At 38.3% G+C, this 18385-nt stretch overlaps 2 protein-coding genes across 15 annotated transcripts in view; one reads left to right on the top strand and one right to left on the bottom strand.

Annotated features, from left to right (window-relative positions):
• WDR41 (WD repeat domain 41) overlaps positions 1 to 12100 on the top strand; it is a 185824-nt gene extending 173724 nt beyond the window's left edge. For all 3 annotated transcript variants that reach the window (XM_063664930.1, XM_054489764.2, XM_063664931.1), the window contains 5 exons: positions 1643 to 1827; positions 4269 to 4390; positions 5209 to 5297; positions 6245 to 6378; positions 9334 to 12100. In XM_063664930.1, coding sequence (XP_063521000.1) covers positions 1643 to 1827; positions 4269 to 4390; positions 5209 to 5297; positions 6245 to 6378; positions 9334 to 9486 — 683 coding nt within the window. In that variant the 3' untranslated portion in view covers positions 9487 to 12100. The remainder of the gene's footprint in view (positions 1 to 1642; positions 1828 to 4268; positions 4391 to 5208; positions 5298 to 6244; positions 6379 to 9333) is intronic.
• Positions 9411 to 18385, bottom strand: part of PDE8B (phosphodiesterase 8B) — a 256055-nt gene continuing 247080 nt past the window's right edge. For 10 of the 12 annotated variants that reach the window (XM_063664925.1, XM_063664927.1, XM_063664928.1 and 7 more), the window contains 2 exons: positions 16764 to 16893; positions 9411 to 16186 (listed from right to left, as the gene is read on the bottom strand). In XM_063664925.1, the coding sequence (XP_063520995.1) occupies positions 16077 to 16186; positions 16764 to 16893 (240 nt within the window). In that variant the 3' untranslated portion in view covers positions 9411 to 16076. The remainder of the gene's footprint in view (positions 16187 to 16763; positions 16894 to 18385) is intronic. The other 2 variants (XM_063664929.1, XM_054489762.2) reach the window with 1 other exon arrangement.

Raw genomic sequence — 18385 nt, 5'->3', positions numbered from 1 at the left:
GGCCTCCCAAAGTTCTGGTATTACAGGCGTGAGCCACCGCACCCAGCTTTCTTTAAAGGTTTTAAAAACTTGTACAAGTTATACATAATCATAGGAGAAAAATATGAAAATAGTGAAAAACATTAAAAATATAAAAGTTAATATTAAAATCTTTCCACTATCCAGTATTAAACACCAGTCCACATCTTTCTAGTTGATTTTCTGGGCCTATGTATGTGTGTACATGTGTATTAATGCGGTTTACTGTTTTGTAACAATATGTCATAAATATATTTCCATATCTAGGTTTATATTGTTAAGCATACTTTTATAACTTAATTTTTAATAACAGCATTATTATTTCATTTTGTTGATGTCTTATTCAGTTCTCAATTCGATGTGTAGTTATCTTCAGATTTTTAAGATTGTGTATTTGTACATATAAGTATGTAACAACCTTGTACATTTATGTATTTCCTTCAGGATAAATTCCTAGAAGTGGAATTGTTGGATCAAGAGATTTACATTTTTCAAGGTTTTGATACATATTAGCAAATTAATCTTTGAAAAAAATACCAGTGTATACTAGGGCATTAGGCAATACAGGAATGTGCTGATTTCTTATGCTTTTGCCAGTACTGTGTTGGGTATTTTCCTGTTTTATAATATTTCCTGATTCACAAGTCAATAAATGGTATCTCCTTGTTTTTAGATTTTGATTATTAAAGGAGTTGAACATCTTTTCACATGTTTACTGACCATTTGTATTTGTTTTGCCTTTTCAGGTCCTTTTCCCATTTTTTTCCTGCTGTATTTATCTTGTTCTTAATAATTTCCAAGAACTCCTTAGGTATCAAGTATAATAAACTTGTTTTGTCATCCAAGTTGCAAATTTTTCCCAGTTTTTTGTCATTTAAGTGTATTTGTGTGTGTGTGTGTGTGTGTTTTAGACTGAGTCTCACTCTGTTGCCCAGGCTGGAGTGCAGTGGCACGATCTCAGCTCACTGCAACCTCTGCCTCCCAGGTTCAAGCAGTTCTCCTGTCTCAACCTCCCGAGTAGCTGGGACTAAGGTGCACACCACCATGCCCGGCTAATTTTTGTATTTTTAGTAGAGATGGGGTTTTACCATATTGGTCAGGCTGGTCTCGAACTCCTGACCTCAGGTGATCCACCTGCCTCGGCTTCCCAAAGTGCTGGGATTACCACGCCCGGTCCTTGTTTTTGTTTTGCCAAGCAGCTATTTACTAGGATCTCTTCCCCTGGCACCCCACTCTGCTTCTGTTAGAGCCCTTTACCACTCCACATTCCTGAAAGTATTCACCTTTATCTTCTTCCATCCTTATTTGAAACTTATTTTGGTGTATGATACAAGATAAGGTTCTTTTACTTTTATTCCCCTTAAATGTAACCAAATATTCCAGCATGAGGTATTTCTTTACTGAAATGAAATGCAATCATTATTACATACTAAATTACTAAGATAATTTGAGTCTATTTCTGGCCTTCTTATTCTGTTATATTAATCTTTCTGTTGGCTTGCCTAGGTACCTCACTGTTCTAATTACTGTGGTTTTATAGGGCATTACTATTAGGCATTCCATTCAGTTTTACCTTTACCTAGATAAAATGATTGATAATGAGGCATATGTGAACTTTGCCTAGATTTGAGTTTTGTCACCGGCTCCCACATCGGAGAGCTGATCATCTGGGATGCCCTGGACTGGACCATGCAGGCCTATGAACGCAACTTCTGGGACCCATCTCCACAACTGGACACCCAACAAGAAATAAAACTCTGTCAAAAATCAAATGACATTTCTATTCATCATTTCACATGTGATGAAGAGGTAAAAAATCTATACACTATCTGTAAACTTGCCTTTGACATATATAACCCAATTTCTGATTTTAAAAATGTAATCCCATGTCGGACATAAAAAAGGTATATTCATGGTTTCAGGTTGTGCTTTAAAATGGTCTTTTTCTAAAATTGGGTGATTTGTGTTAAAAAGGCATTTTAATCTTTGCTTCTAATCTCGAGGCAAGGAAATGATTAAATGGCCACAGATTTAAAAATTATTGAAATTTTGGGTTGGATTAAATAATCCCATTGGATTTGAGGTTAATGCTTAAAATTGTTTTAAGAAACACTGAAAAAGAGTTCTTTTGAAGATCTGACGCATTTCCTAGTGAGGCAAAGAAAATTAAAAATTTTAGGAGTGTTTCTCAGTCTGCTGGCATCTTGGGGCAAGATAAATTGAGTGAGAATTGTTGGATTCCATCTTATAGGGCTTGGGAGTGATGCTCTTGAAGCACTTTAGATCTGTTTTGCTGTAAGAGATTAGTACCAATGGACTACTGAATCTTATCTCTGATCTGAAAAAACAAATCTCTTAGCATCAGGGGCTCAGAAAATGTGTTTAAAGGGCAATTAACTTTTCTAAATGTAATCACAAGAAATGTTTATGAGTTGTACCCTTCGAGGAGAAGGAGATGGGGAGGCTTTTCTCTATTTTGTGACTTTCTATACTGTTTAATTTTTCTAACAGCATGCACGTTATTTTTATTAAAAATTTCAGTAGTATTATGTAGCGGGGGGAGAATATGATCCATTTTTCTTTGTACCACTCTTTAAAAACAAAACAAAAGATTAGGATAGGAACAGGACTTAGAAACACTAATATATTCAAAGATTGTTTCTTTGTATCCCAACTTTATTTTGAAAAGAGTTAAATATACATGATAAAAACAGTATGGTCTCAGAAAAGACAGAGACTAGATCACTAAGAGTTTGTAGCCCTACAAATTACCTATTTTAAATGTTACATGTTTTTTCTCACTTTCGTGAAAATTAATATTTAAAAGTGTTTTGTATTTCAATCTTAAATTTTTTAATTGATGTTTATTTTCTACTATATATGCTTGATAAAGCATTGTATAGTTTTCCCTTCTTTTGTTGTGAGTTCTTTCCTTCTATAAGGGACCATTAGTTATTGATAGCAGGGATAGCGTCTCTATTGAGTAAATGCTGCCTCCAAAGCTCATGAATTCTCTAGTTGTGTTTATAATTTTCTTCCTGACCTTGGATAAATTACTTAAACTGTGCCCAGATTTCCTGGTCTATAGAATGAGTTTCGGGGGATTTTGGCATTGAATGCAATCCACAGGGCTTTCCATTTTAGCACATTGGCTAGCAGTGTTCATTAATGCCCCGGCACTGGGCCTCGGCTGCATTGCTGATTGCAGAGTTCTAATCCTGAGAGTCAAGGGGATCATTCCAGATTTAAGATTCCAGCAAGCCTTGGGGGCATGCTTTGGTTCAGTTACTATAGGTCTGAGTTGAGTTTGTAGTCTTGGAGGCTGTGTGAGAAAGGTTGGAGGGCCCAGAATCTCTAGTGAAAACAAGAAGGCAATATGTAGGGATATTTGAAAGGTCTGCCTCATGGGGATATCTGTTGAGTAAGAATGAATGATTCTAGGACAGGTGCTTGCAAAAATTTCAAAGGCTACTACTGCATGTGAGTCATGTGAGGAACGAGCAAGGGACTGGAGTAATGTGACCTTGATTCTAATATTGACTCCATGTCTCATTTCTTGTGTGACTTTAATCTCTTTAATTTTAACTTCCTTATCTGGAAAATGGCAATGATGCTTGCCTTTCTTAACAAGATGGTGTGAGGCTGAAGTGAGATAAGTATTGGTGAAAATGCTTTCAAAAGATTAAAGTTGTTTTAGTAAAAAGGTATTTATTTCTAATAGTACATTTGGAAAAATGTTTTTGTGAAATCTTCAGAGGATTGCATGATGATAATGCCACTGTAGCCGTGCTTTTTTGTATCACTTGTAGGTCTCCTGATTGCTTAAGATGTGGAATGCAAGTAATTTTGCTTGCATTTTTCAGGCAGAAGAAGCTAGGTAATTTTCCCAAGGATATAGTGTTATTTAAATGAAAACTCAGGTTATCCCTCAACAGCTTCCACTGCAGGGCCAGGCTGCCAGCTATAGCTTTTCTCTAGATATATTTCAGTGAGGAAGAAAGTGGCGCTAAGGGATATACTATGCAGACCTTTCTCTGCATTAGTGGTTGTGTCCTACCTTCTAAATGCTCAGAGCTTTCTTTAGTGCTTTGACATTTTGGGGTTTCAGAGATTAGTACTGTAATTTGGGCTAAAGGCTAGGAATGGGAAAGGTAATGGTGGCTTTCTGATGTCACATGAGGGCTGGAAATCCATTACACTAGGAAGGGTGAGTGCTAGTTTTACGCCCATTTCTGAACTTCTTCCCCTAGAATGTATTTGCTGCAGTTGGAAGGGGTTTATACGTGTATAACCTTCAAATGAAGCGTGTGATTGCCTGCCAGAAAACTGCACATGACTCCAATGTCCTGCACATTGCCAAACTTCCAAACAGGTACAAGTTCCCATCTGTTCTGCAATAGATGAAAGCAAGTCACGGTTCCCAGGGCTACCAGTGTAATTTCTCAAGTGGCCAAGTTACCTGGCTTCATGGCTTGACCTGCTGTGTTCTTTTGGAAATGGAGAATGCCTGAGGGCTGTCTCTAACAGAAGGGTATGTGGCAGTGTATTACAGAATTTACAAGAAGCAAGGTGCAAATGAATTACATTGAATTTCATTGTAAGAAGAGATGATTTAAAATTTGGTATTTAACAATATAAACGACTTTGGGGCCACTTACAGTGTACCAATTTTTATATTTCTCATAAATCTACCTTCTTTTTGTTTGTTTATGGCCAGAATCAAATGGTTGCTAGTCTCCTTGTTGTGTGAGGCTACTAAGTGAGTGGTTTCCTCTCAGGGTAGATTTGCTGCTGAGCTTCTAGGGACGAACATATGGACAGGGACTATCATTATTTTCTATGCAGGGTATTTTTAGAGTGAGGCACCGAGAGAAGAGAGGTAGCAAGAGGAGGGAAGGGGGCTGCTTAGGACATCGTGAAATATAATTCACACTGTTTTCCCAAGTGCATTTTTTTTAATGGAGAGAATAAATTTATAGCATTTGAGCTAATGTAACGAGTAACATGTGGCTTTCCTAAAGGGTGCTTTTAGTTTGCCTTGTAACGTCATGTTAAATTGTGATTTTTGTCAGTTCCTGCTAAGAGCTGAATAAAAGCAGTTGAGGGCTCCACTGATTTCTTTCACTGCAAATTTAGCATTGGCTCTCAGTGGTGCACTCTTTTTGTATTACTGGTTTTCTGTTCTGACAGGCAGTTAATCTCATGCTCAGAAGATGGCAGTGTACGCATTTGGGAGTTAAGAGAAAAACAGCAGCTTGCAGCTGAGCCTGTACCAACAGGTGTGTGTCTTCTCTCAAAAAGGTAGTCTTTTCCTCTCTCCTTTTTTCTCACGTGAAAGGCAGGAGAAGGACAATTATGTGAAACCACTAAAATAATACAGAAATGCTCCAAATAGGCATCAGATGTTTATAGAAAGCATATGGTAATTGAGATCTAGGATTTACAGCTTAATACTGCCCTAATGTAGAACTGCCACTTCATTTCAAGTAAGATAGACATTTTCTTGTTTTGAGGGAAAACTTACTTTCTGGTAATCTGAATGACCAAATGGCCTAATGAAGTATTCATTTATATTGTCTATAATTCTGACTGATACACAAAATTTGTACCGTCAGATGTCAAACTAAAGTGTTCTTTACCCTTGATGTTGAACTCAATTTATGGAAAAATGTACTTTTCCTTGTGTGCTTATATCATAATTTTATGAGCTCTTGACTTCCAGGTGTTTAGTTTGAAAAACAAAACTCTGAAGGGTTGAATAAATTAGTTACCAACCTTTGCACAAGAAATCAGATGCTGGTACCTAGTTGTTTCTGGTCCTGTTGACTTCCTGAAGTCCTGGGTTGTTGCTTTTGCACATACACATATAGCTTTTCCCCTGTGCCTTGTTTGTTGATCTGAGTTTTGCCCTTTTTTTCCCTTGACAGTTAGACACTGCCATTCAAGCTTTGTTTCTGTCCTGTTTTATTCCAAGTGTCTTTTTGTTAATATACCTTCACCAATGGGTGACTAGGGGCAATAAAAAGAGATGAAAAACAGACCTGGTTAGCTAAGAAAGATGAAATAACATATTCAAAAAACCCTAGCACGGTGCTCAGGTACTGTCCACTTAGCCCTTGACTAAAATAAGTCTGGAACCTCTTCACATCTAAATTTTGTTTTTCTGATCTCATGTTATTATTGTAAGTATAGAGCACAGTAATTTTGGAAATGATTCTTTTCCTAGGTTTTTTTAACATGTGGGGATTTGGAAGAGTCAACAAACAAGCCAGCCAACCTGTTAAAAAGCAGCAAGAAAATGCTACTTCATGCTCACTGGAGCTTATTGGAGATTTGATTGGACACTCATCATCTGTGGAGGTATTGCTTTTTAGGCACAGAATGTCCAAGCAACTCCTGCTTTTGCATTTCATTGCTCTTTTCATTCAGTTGGTCTCATAAAGGCATATACTTTTTCTTATATCTGTAGGTGTTTGTCAGATCTGAACATGGAATGGGATAGGCTATAGTATGTGCAGTTAGGATCTCCCTTTCCGGATATATGATTTGAGGAAACAAGGAATGCATTGCTTTTAAGAATGGGCTTAATCACCATTATTTATGAGCTGGAGATAGCTGACAGTAAGGGCAGTGTGAATAATGTTGACTGTATGACAACAGTCAACAGAGGATGCATGAAGGGTTATGGTTATATGTGTATACCGTTAAAGCCTTAACAGAATTGAATTCCAGGGGCCTTTATCAAATTCATGAACAGAGTCCTGTTTCTCCTGCCTTTGAAGGATAATAGTTTGTTAGCTTTAATGACACCTATGCCTTGATTTTCATTGTGCAAATATGAAAGTTTTAGTTGAAAATTATGAAATGCATAAGCTTTTAACATGTGGAAATCCAGATACATTAATATTTGCTGCAGGCATCATTGCCTGTAGTGAAGGAATAAGATCAGTTGAGGTAACAGATTAGTTGTGAGAACTAATAACAGTGTAATCAGGGCCCTAAGGAATTTCTTAAATTGTTCTTCCCTGTTTCATAGCCAAAGAACAAAAAATTTCTTTTCATTTGAAAGGGCATTCATGCTTAGGAGGGGCAGCGGCAGCATCCCTGTTAGTGAGCATTTCCTTTATTTCAGGCACTGTGCTAAACACTGGCTGCTGGAGTTTACAGAGAGAGATGAATACAGTCCTTGCCCTCATGGATCTTACCCTTGAGTGGAGAGAAGGGGTATAGACCTAATAGGCTGTTACCCTAGGCTGCATATGATGGACCCGAGTAAGCAGCAGTGACTCAGAAGAAACATTTCTTGCTGAATCTTGTAAATAGTTAGAGGATATAGGACTTGACACTTGAGCTGAACGTTGAAGTTTAGTAGGATGAGTATATAGCCTTGTCATCATAAGCTCCTTGATGTTGGGTACAGTGTCATAGTTATCTTCGCTTTCCTCTAACAAGTAGCTCAGTTTTTAATGTTGTGTTTATGGTTGGGAGGTGAGCATGGACTGGGGTAGATAGAAGGGCAAAGACAGCATTTACTTGGTGGCAAGGAGCACCGGGTTCCTGTGAACAGACACTAGTAGGGGATAAAGCCTGGGAACGTGGTTTGGGGTCAGATTATGAATGTCCTTGAATGTAAGGCTGAGGAGTTTGGACTTTATTTTTTAAATAGTAGGAACTCATTAAAAAGGTTTTTAGATGGTGGGGAAAACCCCATCTAAAACACATTCAAAATGTGTTTGAATGTGGCACATTTCTCATTCTATAAAACAGTGTCAGCTTCTTAGGAATTTTCCTGAGTGAAAGTGTTGAGACCTGAACACTTTTAAAAAGCATCTCTGGCTTCGTTGATAAAATCTAGGCTATCTTTGCAGTGTCACCTGAATTTCCTCATTTCTTTTTGTTTTTTTCTTTGAGACAGCATCTCACTCTGTTGCCCAGGCTGGAGTGCAGTCTTGGGTCACTGCACTCTCCGCCTCCCAGGTTTAAGCAGTTCTCCTGCCTCAGTCTCCCAAGTAGCTGGGATCACAGGTGCCCGCCACCACGCCCAGCTAATTTTTGTACTTTTAGTAGAGATGGGGTGTCACCATGTTGGCCAGGCTGGTCCTCATTTCTATTTTCATCCTTGCTCTACTGGCTCAACCCCTCTACCTGCGTACTGAATTTTGTGTTTTCCAGTTTCCGAAGTAATTCTGCTCCCATATTTCCTCCCTTCGCTCCTGCATCCTCAGCTGAGTCTTATCCTGTGGTCTTCAGAAATGTATGTCATTTCAGAGAAAACTCTTGTTCTTTTTTTTCCCCGAGAGGGAGTTTTGCTCTTGTTGCCCAGGCTGGAGTACAATGACGCAATCTCCACTCACTGCAACCTCTACCTCCTGGGTTCAAGCGATTCTTTCCTCGGCCTCCCCAGTAGTTGGGATTACAGACGCCCAGCTAATTTTTAGTATAGACAGGATTTCACCATGTTTGGCCAGGCTGGTCTTGAACTCCTGACCTCAGGCAATCCGCCCACCTCAGCCTCCCGAAGTGTTGAGATTACAGGCATGAGCCACCACGCCTGGCTCTGTTTCTCTTTTATTTCACCCTTTCCTTCGAGGACCTCATCCTTTTCATTGGTTCACTTTTCTCTCTGATACAACTCTTCACCCCATAGTATTCGTGCTGCCTTTTGTCAACACTCTGTTTTCCTATTCTTAGTTTCCAGCCTATTCCTTCACTGGGCAAGCCCCTTCCCCTTACTTGGGGCATTTTCTCCCTTTGAAGCTTTTTCTGAATTTCTGTGGCATGTCATAGTCTATACTGCATTATTTAGTACCTGTTTACATAATCTCTCATTGGTACCTTTATTGTTTATGATTTGCTTTTCAGAATCTTCTTGAGGGTAGGGACCATAAACCTAGTGCTGGCACTTAATACCTATGGACTGAGTATATCTACTTTTATAGAGAGCTGAAGCCAGTGTTTATCTTGGGAAATTTAGAATTCAGACATTTTATCCATAGCCATTATACAGTATAAGTAATGGTTAAGTAAAACCAATATTTGAAAAATCAGATTATGAAAAAATCTGGAAGAACTATGAGAATTCATGTACTTTACAAAAATAGCTATTCTGTAGTTGAACAATATTAACAAAATTCTGATTAAAATATTAGATATTATTTGTATGTGACTGTTACCAATACTGAAAAATGAAATGTTCTACACCCAGATCCAAAGGAGTCTTTAAGGCACATATCTCACATGCACATGTGTTAATGTGGTATTAGACACTTCTCTGCTTTTCGGGGTCCCTATAATCAGTTTTAATTTTCTTTACAGATGTTTCTGTACTTTGAAGATCATGGACTAGTGACGTGCTCCGCTGATCATCTCATTATTTTGTGGAAAAATGGAGAGCGAGAATCTGGATTGCGCAGTTTAAGATTATTTCAAAAATTAGAGGAGAATGGTGACTTATACCTTGCTGTCTAGTTTAAGGAATTAAAAATACACATGCATGAACCTTGAACATCAAATATCGGGTACTACTCTGAAAACCATTAATACATTGATCACTTAAATTGGTAAATTTTTTTGTCAGTCCATAAAATTCTACATGTTTAAATTTTTTATGGACCTACCAACCAGGAACATGTTGCTTCTCAGGTCCTACCTAGTATATCCTCCAAAGAATATACCACAAGTTTTTCCATTTGACTTTGAGCTGCTGTTGAAGTGGTGAGTGCTGTGTTTTGAGCTTATTTTGAACCTAGACCCTTGTGAAAGGTACAAATAGAGATAATAGTTAAGTTATGGCATTTATTAGAAGTTTTATTATTTGGCTTCCTTTAGAATTATTGTGAAGTTTAAAAATAGCCTTTCTCCTGCAAATTTTCCTAGTCTTTAGTAACTGTGAGTGTTCTATATAGCACAAACTTGAATCTCTCAGCCAAAAAAAGGAACATATATACTGTTTAAGTATGGCAAGTTTTTTTTTGGTACCAATTTGTTTAGATAATTTTAAAAATGTTTTTCAGTTCTAGCTACTAAAACCTGTATGAACTCAAATGGATAGGCATCTTATGAGGGTGTATTTTTCCCAGTGTGAACTGGCTTGAAGAGCCATGGGCTAAATGGGTACTAGAACAACAACTGCCCCTCATGTACGCCAAGGATGAGCTCTAGATCATTTGAGAGGCACAGTGTTTCCAGAGTCAGGGACTGTAGCTGAGCACAACTGCCCCATCTGACCACTGACTAAGATACGAACTGCTTGAGAGACTTCTTTTACGTAGTTCTTTGCAGTGTCCATTGAGACACTATAACCAGCCTTGTAACAATATGTTTTCTCCTTTTGGTGCTAAAAAATAAAAAAATTAGAAAGTAGTCTACATATTAAAGATTGAAATTCTTAAACTACTGATTAAGAAAGGGCAACGTGACTGATGTTAGCAGACTGACCCGTCTTACGGAAAACCTTCTACAGATTTATTCATTATACAAATATACTACAAATATACCCTAAAGGGAATCTTCCTAAGTTCTTTTTACTAGTTTTAGCTTTGACAGTTGCTTCCACAACTACCTACAAAGACTGGAAGAGTTAAGGTCATCTGAGTAGACCAGTGGCATAATGTTACAAATGAGGAAACTGAGGCCCAGTGCGGTAAGGCCTTGCAATTAAATCTGTAGTGCCCAGTATCACTGAGCAGCTCTAAAAACAGGGAACTGAAGACTGAGTGAGAAAGAAAGGCTTATATGACTACTTTAAATCCACATAACATTGAGTCATGAAAAGTTTTATGGAGAAATATTAAAACTTAAGCTACGTCAATTACAGAAGACTTTCTCCCATTACTCACGTGCTTTTTCCTTTAGAAATTCTGTATTGGCCCATACATTTGTAAAGTTGTTTTCTGAAGTTGTATGACACAAGGGAGCCATAGACTTAACTGTTTTACTTCCTAGCCTGTTCTGGGCTAGTATTTTGTGATAGTAATCTATTCAAATGGAGTGGTAGAAATCACATGAATTTTGGAAGCAAATGGTACCGTAAGTACCACAGCAAATTCCTTCTGGTCATTATACAGGCATACCTCAGAGATATTATAGGTTAGGTTTCAGACCACATCAAAAAAGCAACTATTGCAAATAGAGTGAGTCACATCTAGTTTTTGGTTTCCCAGTGCCTATAAAACTTGTTTATACTACAGTCTTAAATTTCTAAAAAATGTACATACCTTAAGAATACTTTATTGCTAAAAAATGCTAACAATCATCTGAGCCTTCAGTGAGTCATAATCTTTTTGCTGGTGGAGGGTCTTGATACTGCTGGCTGTTGACTAAGGTGGTTACTGAAGGTTGGGGTGGCTGTGGCAGTTCCTTAAAATAAGACAGCGATGAAGTTTTCCAAATCAATTGACTTCCTTTCACAAATGAGATCTCTGTAACATGTAATACTATTTAATAGCATTTTACCCACAGTAGAACTTTTCAAAATTTAGAGTCTGTCATCTCAAACCCTGATGCTCCTTTATGAACTAAGTTTATAGAATATTCTTAATCCTTTGTTGTCATTTTAACTATGTTTACAGCATCTTCACTGTGGAAATGACTATCTCCAGAAACCACTTTCTATACACATTCTTAAGCAACTTCTCATCTATTAAAGTTCGATCATGAGATTACAGCAATTCATTCACATCTTCAGGCTCCACTTCTTCCAGACTCCTTTTAATGTTGGAATTTTGACCGCCTCCCATGAATCAGAATGTTCTTAGTGGCATGTAGAATGGTAAATGCTTCCCAGAAGGTTTTCAATTGACTTTGCCCAGACCCATCAGAGGAATCACTAGTTAGGGCAGCTACAGCCTTATTAAATGTATTTCTTAAATAAGACTTAAAAGTCGAAGTGACTCCTTGACCCATGGACTGCAGCATAGATGCTGTTGTAGCAGGCATGAAGACAACACGAACCTCCTTGTACATCCATCAGAACTCTTAGGTGACCAGGTAACATTGTCAATGGGCAGTAATATTTGGAAAGAAATTTGAGCAGGTCTCAACCATAGGCTTAAATATTCAATAAAGCATGCTATAAAACAGATGTGCTGTCATCTAGGCTTTGTTATTCCACTTCTAGAGCATAGGCAGAGTAGATTTAACATAATTCTTAAGGGCCTTAAGATTTTTGGACTGGTAAATAAACTCTGACTTCAACTTAAAGGCACCAGCTACATTCGCAGGCATTGAACGTCTCCTCCCTAGCTACGAAAGTCCTAGATGACATCTCTTCTAATAGAAGGCCATTTCATCTTCACAAACTCAGTTGTTTAGTGTAGTCACCTTCAGTGATCTTAGCTAGATCATCTAGATAACTTCCTGCTGTTGTCCTTGCACTCTGACGTTAATGGAGATAGTTTCATGAACCAACCTCTGCTTGCTTCCAACTTTTCTTCTGTAGCTTCCTCACCTCTCAGTCTTCAAAGAATTGAAGAATTAGGCTTTGGCTTAAGGGAATGTTGTGGCTGGTTTAATCTATATAGACCACTCAGACTTTCTCCCTCTCAGCAATAAGGCTGTTTCACTTTCTTGTTTGCATGTTCACTGGAGTAACACTTTCAAGAACTCTTCCTTTGCGTAACTTGGCTAACTGGTGTAAGAGGCATGGCTTTCACCTGCCTGGGCTTTCAACATGCCTTCTTCACTAAGCTTTATTATCTGTAGCTTTTGATTTAAAGTGAGAGACATGTGACTCTTACTTGCACATTTAGAGGCTACTGTAGGTTATTAATTGGCTTAATTTCGATATTGTTGTGTCTCAGGGAATAGGGAGGTCTAAGAAGAGGGAGAGATTAGAAACTGCTAGTTGGTGGAACAGTTAGAATATACACAAGATTTATCAATTAAGTTCACTGTCTTATATGGGCATGGTTTGCAGTACCCTAAAACAATTACAATAGTAACAAAGATCACTGATCACAGACCACCATGACAGATACAAGAATAAAAACATTTGAAATACTGTAAGAGTTAACCAAAATGTGACACTTACACAAAGTGAGCCCATGTTGGGAAAATGCCCCGATAGACTTGCTCTATGCAGGGTGGCCACAAGCCCTCAATTTGTAGAAAAGGCAGTATCTTTGAAGCACAATGAAGCAGAATGCAATAAAATGAGGTATCCTTGTATTCTAATTTTCTGCCATGAAAAACTGTCTAGAGGGCAGTCTCCAACCCTGGGGACTAGATTGCTTTTGTTTTCATGCATGCCCTAAGGTCAGAGAGATGGGGGATAACAGTATGATGGGAGATTCTGGTAGGGACTCAAATCTGATGGTGTTCAGTAGTTGCAGGTAGACTGCTGCTAAAAGTTGGACTTTCAATTTAGAATAAAATAATGGGTCAATGTATATTATGTACATTTTCTCCATTTCCTGAGTTTAGCTTTCAACAGTTAAGATACTTGCAACAGCAGAAGTAACACTACATAGTGTTACAGTGTACAAATGCCTTGTCATTTTTATTTAAAAATATATTTATTAATTACCTCAGTCTCTGGCTATATTCACATAGCACAAGGGCACAAGATCATCCCTTCTGTTTCTCTCTCTAAAGCTGAGTAGGTTCTGAGTGAACTGACAGGCTTGCTTTTTTTTGCCCAGAATGCTAACCAGTCCTGACATGGAGGGCAAGTAAATTTAAAAATCTTAAATTAGAAATAAAGAATGATCTTAGGAAATTATAGGGTCATTCTGGTCCAGCAGTGTTTTATAACTGGCTTCCTTCTTCTCTTACTAGTCACGGAAATTATTAGAGAGTGTTGCATTTTCCTAATACGGCCCCCCTCAGCACATGACGTTTAAGTAAACAACTCCGTGTAAGAGGCAGTTATAATAGTTTATATAACATAAACTATCTGATACACATACCATCTGAAAGCCTGTATTTCTAACAAGTTGACTATGTGGAAGAATAGACTAGTTCACAGGCCAGAAGATTATACTGTAGATTACACTGGTAAAGAGCAGAAAATCGTTGAAGCTTTAGTACCTAGCTGTCTTAAAGCATTTTTAAACATTTGCACATTACTAATAAAATTAGTAAATTACTAATAAAAAGTTTGAAGTTAACAACAAATTTGACATAAAACTGAGTAAGCTGTAAATATTTCATATAGAAGATGTCTGACACCTGATAAATGTTACTTACCAAATAGAACTGAAAGTGAGATGATCAGAAAAAGACTGTCCTTGCCTCAAGCAAGCTTCTGAAGCCTAGGCAAGTTAGCTAGGTCCTTAATATGGGATTCTGGCATCCTGATTTTAATGTGCTCTGAAAACAAAGTGTATGACTCATGAAATAAAGGACACTAAACCCCAAATTTGAAATTATGAAAAGTTTAGGCCAAAGAGGTAAAATAAAAACAGCTGTTGGGAATGAAAAATGGCTGTAGGAATTTAGTTACAAGTACTTCACAAAAACATTTTCATCACATTTACATAATATAGCATTACAGTACAAAGCTGGCTGCTGTCCTGACCAAGCAAGTTCTCTTATCATCTAACAAAAATAATTTAGATACATTTCTTTGCATGGAATTGTCATATTTTTCCATTTTTGGTACAAAACATAGAAAAAAACATTGGCACATTATGTAGTGATAAGTCATTTTTTCCCCATGTACAAGTTCCAAGTATTCTGCATTCCAATTTGTATTGGAAAAAAGTAATTACTGATTCAATTAATTCAGTCTCTGTTTGTACCTTTTAAAAATGCAGCATGAAGTACAGAGAAAGAAAAATGAAGTTTGTTTACGGAGTCTAATATTTATAATACATAGGAAGGATCGGCTGGTAAAAGAGAAAGGAAAATCTCAAGTCTGACTTTATGTAGACCACAGAGAGTTGTGAAAAGAGCAGTATAAAAATATGCACTTGTGCTTTAGAAGCTTTTAGCATACAATTAATAGCTTAAAATAGTATTTACTGCCTCCCCATATGCCTATTTTCTGATATATTTACACCACACAATTTTAACATTGTTAAAGCTAATGGCATGATTTCAAATACAGATTGGTTAAAAATATCTAAACCTTGAAACTTCCCCTATCCCCTCCCGAAATATTACATATAGATGGTGCATGGCACAACATACTGCATGGGCTTACACCCAGAAAATTTGGATTTTAATAAAAATTTTAAACATGTATATAAACTTTTTTTTTTTTTTTTTTAAGAAAAGCTTGTCCAAGGGCATTCAAATTTAATGGCTTTTATATAATACTTGGTGTAGTGCCTTGTGGCTGCCTCTGTGAGCCAGAAATAAGGGAAGCTCATGGATTCCCCAAAAATGAAATGCCACTTTTTCCGTCATCATGGATGACTTTCTGTTAAGATGAACCCCTTTTACAGGAAAGGGGTTACACAGGCTGCTGATACCAGTCGAGAGAGGGCACCCACCAGCCAAGGCTGTGTTCTAACTTATGTGTCATACCATCGGCCCGAAGAACCATGGAGCCATAGAGGCTGTGAAGCTAACTAGTTTATCTGTAATTTGGTCCTAGTTGTTTCACTTATTTTATGTCATTTTTTTTTCTTAGATAAATCTGTTCAGATAAGCTTCTTATGAATCCTTCAGATCGATGCTCTTGAGGAAAACAGTCAAGCTAAACAGCAATGATGACATTTATGGTAAAGGATGAGCTGATCACTAGCTAAGCTACTTAGTCACCATCCTGGGAGATGAGCTCACAGGCACCAAGGCTTTGCTTCCTGTGGCCTGCTAGTTACAGTGAATCAGCTCCATGGATTGACAAGGGTACACAGGATGACAGCAGAGCAAAGGAGTTTGCCAAGTATTTGTTCTGTCATTAAGTATTCAAAAGAACATATATTCTTCTTCATGGAACATAACTTTCTAAGAATGAAATTTGGGGACTTGAATGATTCAAGATCAAATATTAAACATTAGCTCCTTCACCAATACCTGTCATTGTCATTAGAAAGGAAGGCCTCTTGTTTACACTACTGTGATTCACAGTGTCCTTTGTTGGTCAAGAGGCCCCCTTCTGTGGCTTGGCTTTAGCTGTCAGATGGAAGCCTCAAACTTTTGCATTTTAGGTCATCTAGTGTCTTCCAGTGTTTGTAGTTGTCAGCCAAATGTTGCATCAGGGCTGGCAGATGTGCAAAGGCTGCAAAGACAGAAAAGAATCAGAAGAAACCGGTGAACTTAGACCCCAGGAGCATTTATAAGCCTGGGGGTGTCTGGGACAAGTTTGGGATCAGAATTAGAGGAGGCGTACCCTGGGTGAGGCCTCTGGCTATCAAGTGAACACACAGCATGAGGACAAGTCATTAAACACTAGTTTCTGAAATACAAACAAGTCCTTTTTGAAAAGCTGCTTATCAGTGACATTAACAGAAGAACCTGGATTCAGAGTAAACTAAATACATTTTGTATTCTTTCTAGAGTTTTCCTCCAACGACAGAATAACACTGCAGTAAGCTTTGGCAGCGTGTCCTTTGAAGAGGCAGAGACTCGTTTATCCAGCTATCAAAAATCCATCGAGTCTTCTGCACACAAGCTTCTGTGCCAGCTGCTGGGGATGCAAAGAATGCACCCCACCCCACTTGGCCACAAAAAGCTGACAGCCACAATTTTAAAAATATATTTTGTTTACCTTTAGGTTCACCCTATGTCACTAAAGATAATAGTCATAAAGTATAACAAAATTTTCTTTGTGGGTGACAAAACAGTAACTGTCTTACCATCCCAAGCATCAAACATGTCTGTTATGAAGTAGTCAATGAAAGAGATCTGAGACTTGGGGATGCTACAGGTATTCCGGTCAAACACTGGCATCACCACAGGTAGCCCCTGTCTCTTCTCTTCATCAGTCTGTAAGAGAAAACCACCACATAGGGCTGGAGGACATGCGAGACACTTTCACAGTAATATCCTGTTTCTCAGAACAACCCTGTGAAAATGGGTCATTATCCAGTTTTCTCAATGAAGAAATAGGCTCAGCAAGGTCTTCAGACTTATGTAAGTCAGCTGAGCTACAATGACTACACTCAGGCTTTCCCACTCTCAAGCCTCTTTTTTTTTGTTTTTGAGACAGTGTCTCACTCTGTTGCCCAAGCTGTAGTACAGTGGTGCAGTCTCGGTTCACTGCAACCTCCGCCTCCCAGGTTCAAGCGATTCTTCTGCCTCAGCCTCCTGAGTAGCTGGGAATACAGGCACCTGTCACCATGCCCAGCTAATTTTTAGTAGAGAAGGGGTTTCACCATATTGGCCAGGCCGGGCTTGAACTGACCTCAGGTGATCTGCCTGCCTTGGCCTCCCAAAGTGCTGGGATTATAGGCACGAGCCACTGTGCCTGGCCCCAAGCCTCTTTCTATGTGATACCATAGCATCTCCTGACACATTGATCTCAGGGTACTTAGCCCCTTTTCTGGGATGTGCTTTTATTATTGCAAAGCCAAAGCTATGTTCAATGTCATACAAACACGAATTCTCATACCAAAACTACTGACATTTACACTGAGAAGAAGCAATAGTGGGTAAAACTGCTAACAGCATGACTCAATGAACTAGCACCAAACTGTATTAATAGCCATAGTCGTTATATTATTTGCTGCCACATGTTTGCACTTAAAAAAAAAAAGTTTCAGGCCGAGCCCAGTGGCTCATGCCTGTAATCCCAATGATATGGGAGGTCAAGGCAGGAGGTTCACTTGAGGCCTGGAGTTTGAGGCTGCATTGAGCCAGGACTGTGCCACTGCACTCCAGTTTGGGTGACAGAGTGAGATCTTGTCTCAAATTAAAAAAAAAAACAACCATTTTCACTTAAGAATTACCGCTTTGAAGCAGTAAGAGTTATTAATTGTATTAAATCTTGACCTTTGAAGTACATGTCTCTGTAATATTCTGTATGATGAATGTGATGAAATGGGCGTACACGTACACTTGAACTGCATACCAAAATCTGCTGGTTGTCTTGTGGAAAAGCACTTATGCACTTGAATTGAGCTGAACCAGCTGTTTTTATCCATGGAGCATTATTTTCACTGGAAAGAATGACTGTCAAACTATGATTGTTCAAACTTGGGTATTAGCCTTGCAGCTTTTGAGGTGTGTGGAAATCTGAGTATTGTGCACATTAAAGTAAGGCCATCATCATTCATTGAGCTGAGTATTAAGATCCGCATTTCCTGGTGGTGTACTGAGCCAGAAGGCCAGCTCAAAGGCTTCATTTGTAACTTTCATTTTTAGGTCACCCTGGCTTATGAACATTAGTACATTGCTTTTTGGGAAAAGGACACCTAAATAGGAAGCTCATATCAAAAAACTTAAAAGCACATTTTTCTCATCCTCCATTCACACTGAG

The sequence above is a fragment of the Pongo pygmaeus genome, chromosome 4 (genome assembly GCF_028885625.2).
Source record: "Pongo pygmaeus isolate AG05252 chromosome 4, NHGRI_mPonPyg2-v2.0_pri, whole genome shotgun sequence".
NCBI lineage: Eukaryota > Metazoa > Chordata > Mammalia > Primates > Hominidae > Pongo > Pongo pygmaeus.
The sequence above is the reverse complement of the archived record's forward strand: the minus strand, read 5'-3'. Positions and strand labels throughout refer to the sequence as shown.